We start from the raw sequence: 6,137 nt of genomic DNA on the forward strand, positions 1-6,137 counted from the left end.
TCACAATAAAACATTAAAAAAAGAATTGATGCATTTGAGTTATGGTGTTGGAGGAGAATATTGAAAGCCATGGATTGCCAAAAGAACAAATAGATCTGTGATGGAAGAAGTGCAGCCAGAGTGCTCCTTAGAAGCCAGGATGGTCAGACTTCATCTCTCATACTTTGGACATATTGTCAGCAAGAACCACTCACTGGAAGATATCATGTTTGGTAAGGTGGAGTGTCAGAGAAAAAGAGGAAGAGCCCCAGTGAGATGGATTGGCCATGTAGCAGCAGCAATGGGCTCAGACGTAGCAACGATTGTGAGGTTGGCTCAAGACCACAAAGTGTTTCATTCTGTTGTGCATAGGGTCACTATGAGCCCAGTACTGACTTTATAGCATCTAACAATAACACCAACAATCCCATCCTTATTCTCCTACTGGTTTATCACATCATGGGGGATCACCACATGACTGCTATATTACATTATTAAATAACTGCCAATCCACTGAGAATTGTGGCTAATCCAAGCTCTCTCTCTCTCTCTCTCTCTCACACACACACATATTTAATGCTTTATTGTGAATTATGTGATAGTTTACATGGGAGGACATCAGCTTCACATTGATCCCGTCGTATATCATTTCCTTGCCATGGTTACAATCACTTCCATGCATCATCGATCAACCAAAGGGTATTCCCTGCAAACCTGCCCCCCTGTAGTCTGCACACCACCCCCATCTCTCTCCAGGTCCAAAGTCTCCAGCCACTCCATCTCCCCATGTCACTGTCTCTGCCTCCATCCCTGGCATCACTGTTTTTCTGGGTAGGGTTCCATTCTCTGCTCTTCTCCTTTGATGGTCCCAGGGATCTCTGTTCCTAGACTGTAGGGTTAATCACGCCCCTCCCTTTGCCCCAAAATGTCCATTTTTACATTTCCAGCCCTTACAGTCAGTCCTGATAACAATTGTTCGCTATTGTATCGCAAGAGACCTATCCTCATCTCTTTTCATCAGGCCTGACTAGGCAGCTGACACATATTTTTGGGGGACACAATTCAATCCATAATAGGTATATGGAAGTCCTAATAACTATCTTCAAATGTATATAAAACTATCCTATAGAAGAAATCATAAATTTCTATTATGGGAGTTTGTTGCTATTGATAAGTGCCGTTGAGTCAGTTCTAACTCATAGTGACCATGTATAGGGTTTTCAAAGAGCAGCTGGTGGATTTGAATCACTTTCCTTTAGCAGTCATGTGCTCATCCTAAAGCACCACATTTGACAAGCAGGTGAAAGTGGTTGATAAGCAGATTTCTGATTAATAGATAGAATAACTCTCCAAGAATGAGAGTCTATTGATCTAAAAAAATGAATAATTTTTTTCTTAAAAAAATGAATAAATAGTCTTGTGAAGTAGTGAAAAGGTTCAAAAAGCAGCTGGATCACTCAGGTTGGTGATGCTGCCAAAGATGCTTAATCAGGCACTAAATCAGGGGTTTGGAATAATTACCCTCAAAGATCCCAATTACCTTGAGATGATAGTAAATGAGTCACTCTCTAATTTCCAGTAGGATGAATGGGGTTGTTTATTTAGGGTAAAGTGGCAACATTTAATAAATACCAGCTTGCCAACATTACAAAAAAGTCTGCCAAGGTTGAGTCTTATCATATAAAATTGATAAAATAACTAAAACTCAGCAGCAGAGAAATTCAAATTTTGTTGTTGTTAGGTGCTACAGAGTCAATTTTGACTCATACTGACCCCATATGATAGCGTAGAACTGCACCATAGGGTTTTCTAGGCTGAAATCTTTATCAGGAAGGAGCTCTGGTAGCGTAGTGGTTACGAATTGGGCTGCTAACCTCACAGTCAGCAGTTTGAAACTACCAGCTGTTTTGCAGGAAAAAGATGAGGCTTTCTGCTCCCGTAAAGATTTACAGCCTCGGAAACCCCGTACAGGGTTGCTATGAGTAGGAAACGACTCCACGGCACATAACAACAACAACAATCTTTATTGGGAGTCCTGGTGTGGCGCTGTAGGATAAGCACTGGACCGCAGGGTCAGAGGTTCAAATTCACCAACCACTCCTTGGAACTGAATTGACGGCACTAACTAAACAACAACAATAACAATCTTTATGGGAGATCACTACGTCTTTTTTCTGCAGAGCCAATGAGTGGGTTCAGTTGCTAATTAATCTCTCAGTTCGTGCAGAGTATTTAACTACATTGCACCACTAAGCTGTATGTAAGGTAGAGGCAGTGAGGTAGAATGGCTGAGAAAAATGGATTCCAGAGACAGACCACATGGGTTCAAAACCCAACTCTGCCATTTACAAATTGTGTTACTTCAGCAAATTAGTTAATCTCATTGTTCTTCAGTTTCCGCATCTATAAACTACTGTGTTAATGACACTATTTACCTGATTCTTAATAACTGTGAAGATTAAACCAATTGATCTACATAGAGTGCTTAGAAAAAAACCTAAGACATAGCAGGTTCTTTCTTTAACTTTTTATTGTGAATTGAATGAAGGTTTACAGAGGACATCATCAGTTTTACATTCAACAAATCATATACTTTATTTCATCTTGATTACACTTTTAAGCCTGGTCTTATTTATGATTTTGAGTTTTGTCCCACCTTTTCTTGCACTTTATCCAGGACCTTCTAATATGATCGCTTTCACAGAAGGTGAGAGTGATAGCTGGGTACCACCTAGTTCTTCTGGCTCAGAGTTGTGGAGACTGGTGTTCAAATGTCCCATTAGTTCATTGGATTAAATGTATTCAAGGGTCTTCAGTTTCCATCACTCTTCTTTCCTCTGGTCAGGGGCAGACCTTAGATGACCACTCATAAGCTTTTAAGATCCCAGTGGCTACTCACCAAGGTAGGATGTGGACCATTGTCTTTTTGGACTATGTTATGCCAACTGGACATGGTGAACCTTGAGACTCTAGTTCTGAGCCCTCAGGCCCAGCAACTCATTCCCTCAAGGTATTTGGTGATGTCCAAGAAGTTTTCATAACATTGTCCCCTGTATGTTCTACCACATTCACGGATATATTTGCAGCAAAGGTACCCATGTACAAAAATCCCCTGTCAAACCTTTATATATTGTGGTATCTTCCCACTCTTCCTCCCTCACCTGATCAGTCTGCTTGCTTATCCATGCATCTATCTACCCATTGTTGTTGATGATCTTTATTACTATATTGTGTATATAGCAGTATTTACCTGTGCTGCCTTTATGTAATGGGTTAATGTTTACTGCTATTACTCCCAACAAAGTCTATGAAAGTTTAACTACTCAAACATTATAAAAAGGTAAAAATTTCCCACTTTTATTGTCACAAATAGATCCATTATTAAGAACAAAATGAGAAACAGACACAGCAAATAACACAAACATATATCAAGAAAATATTAGTCCAAGGTAGATTTGAACTCTGACTTTTAAAAAGGATATCTCAAATTATTTACTTATTTTTACTTATTCTAAACAATCAGTATGAACTATTTCCTTGAATACCTATTATTATTTCCGGTACAGTGCTAAATACTTCAAGGAGAAATATAAGAAACGTATCACATAGTCCTTGTCCTTAAATACCCTCTGTCAAGAACTTAGCATCTTTTGAGTTGTGATTATAAAGATACAATAAAAAATACTGGCATTGTGGAATAATGCACTGGACTGCAAGATCGGTTTGAGCCTCAAGGCCAGTGGTTCAAATCCATCAGCCGTTCCTCAGAAACCCTGTACAGGGTTGCTATGAGTCAGAACCGACTTGAAGGCACTTAACAACAACGGAAACAATACTTTCAAGTAAAAATCATCTTTCGCTGTAATCATTTTGGGAGGTACTACACATATTTCAAGGAGCTCTGGTAGTGCAGTGGTTACAAATTGGGCTGCAAACCTTAAGGTCAGCAGTTTGAAACTACCAGCTGTTCCGCAGGAGAAAGATGAGGCTTTCTGTTCCCGTAAAGATTTACAGCCTTGGAAACCCTGTACAGGGTTGCTATGAGTTGGAACCGACTCCACAGCACTTAACAATAACAACAACAATACATATTTCAATAATTATGCCATAACTCAAAACCTTTTTTACATCTTTTATTTTGGGAAATTCTTTAGAGCCATTACACAAGTCATTTGAAAAATAAAAACAAAAGAAAAAAACCAGACACATTGTTTTAGTTTAGAGTTCTGTTCTATCTTCCTCAAGCACATAGCTTCATTAAACAGTATTATTGATAAGGTTTATTCACAATGACTTCTGGCTATCTTAAAATGTCAGATTCACCCTAAACAGTTGGCTATTCATCACTGTCTCCAAAATAAGGAATTGCCGCATTACTGGACAGTAAGTACCTGGAGAATGAAGGGAGTAGCTCACTCATCTTCACATCTCCTATAGCATCCAGCATGGTGCTTAACCATGGCAGTTCAGGACACATTTGTTGAATTGAGTTGATGGGAATGCACCATGTTAGTTCCTCAACAGCCTGAGGACAAAGGGTTTCAGATAGGACTTAGATGGAATTTCTTTCTGCTTGATTATTTCAGTGTTTTCATTCGTCACTCCTTAGGCATCTGGCTTTGACAGCGAAGGACAGAATGGTCTACCTGAAGCTGGCAGTAGATTCTCCCAATGTTCCCTTCTAGCCCTGGTTTAAATAAATAAAAAATAATAATTATTATATATATATATGTGTGTGTGTGTGTGTGTGTGTGTGTGTGTGTGTGTATGGAGCTCTGGTAGCGTGGTGGTTACAAATTGGGCTGCTAACTTCAAGGTCAGCAGTTTGAAACTACCAGCTGTTCCATGGGAGAAAGATGAGGCTTTCTGCTCCTATAAAGATTTACAGCCTTGGAAACCCTATGTAGGGTTCCTATGAGTCAGAACAGACTCCGTGGCACACCACCACCACAGAAGATGATGGGAGTCCTGGTGTGCCACTGTGGGATAATGCACAGGACTGCAAGGGCAGTTTGAACAGCCCACTTGGCAGGTCAAACTCACCAGCCGCTACTTGGAAACCCTAGATAGAATCGCTATGAATCATAACTGACTCAATGACACTTAACAACAACAACAAGGTGATGAGGAACTGTGATGGCATACTGGTTTAAGTGCTTGGTTACTAACCAGAGGGTCATCAATTCAAATCCACCAGGCTCTCCATGGGAGGAAGAAGTAGCAGTTTGATTCCATGAATATATAGCCTTGGAAAATATCTACGACCTCTGTTGTTATTGTTGTTGTTAAGTGCTGTCGAGTGGTTCCCACTCATAGCGACCTTGTATAGGGTTTCTGAGGAGTGACTGGTGAGTTTGAACTGCCGACTTTGTGGTTCAAACCTACCTTAGGGTCGAGTGCTTATCCTACAGCACCACACCTGTAGGGTTACTATAACTCAGGAATGACTCAGAGGCAGCAGGTTTCGATGATCATAATTATAATAAGTTTAAACTAATTAACTTACTTAAAAATTTAAAATCACCACTAACACATGTTTTCCATACCTTTATATTTGTTGTTGTTGTTATGTGCCGTGGAGTCAATTCCAACTCATAGCGACCCCTGTACAGGGTTTCCGAGGCTGTAAATCTTTATGGGAGCAGAAAGCCTCATATTTCTCCCACAGAACAGCTGGTAGTTTCAAACTGCTGACTTTGAAGTTAGCAGCCTGATTTGTAACCACGGCGCTACCAGAGCTTTAGTATTTTTTCCCCTTTAAGCGTGGTATTTCTATCAAAACTATCCTATCTCCCAGAAGAGAGGATTAGCTAAATAATTTCTTGCCTATGTTTGCAATATAAATAAATTTACAATAAGAATGTTGTTTCAGCTCAAAAATGAAGATTTCCAAATTCCACAAAAGCCTTGGAGATGAAAAACGTGGGGAAAAACTCAGAGACATAGAGGTATGATCTAGAAAGTCTAACCTCTATTTAATATGTTTAAGAAAAAGAATACAGAGCATGAGGGAAAAATCCATAATCAAAGAAACGACAGAAAATTTTTCTAAAGCTAAAAAAAGATTAAAATTTTAAGATCAAAAAGCTTACCAAGTTCTAAATGATATCAGTCACACACACACACACACACACACACACACACACACACACACACAC

At 39.5% G+C, this 6,137-nt stretch overlaps 1 protein-coding gene across 1 annotated transcript in view; it reads right to left on the reverse strand.

Moving 5' to 3' along the window:
* Window positions 1-4,488: 4,488 nt before the first annotated feature.
* BHMT2 (betaine--homocysteine S-methyltransferase 2) overlaps window positions 4,489-6,137 on the reverse strand; it is a 29,879-nt gene continuing 28,230 nt past the window's right edge. Inside the window, 1 exon segment of the mRNA XM_006875197.1 lies at window positions 4,489-4,666. Within this exon segment, the coding sequence (XP_006875259.1) occupies window positions 4,489-4,666 (178 nt within the window).

Source organism: Chrysochloris asiatica, unplaced genomic scaffold (assembly GCF_000296735.1).
Source record: "Chrysochloris asiatica unplaced genomic scaffold, ChrAsi1.0 scaffold00313, whole genome shotgun sequence".
Lineage (NCBI taxonomy): Eukaryota > Metazoa > Chordata > Mammalia > Afrosoricida > Chrysochloridae > Chrysochloris > Chrysochloris asiatica.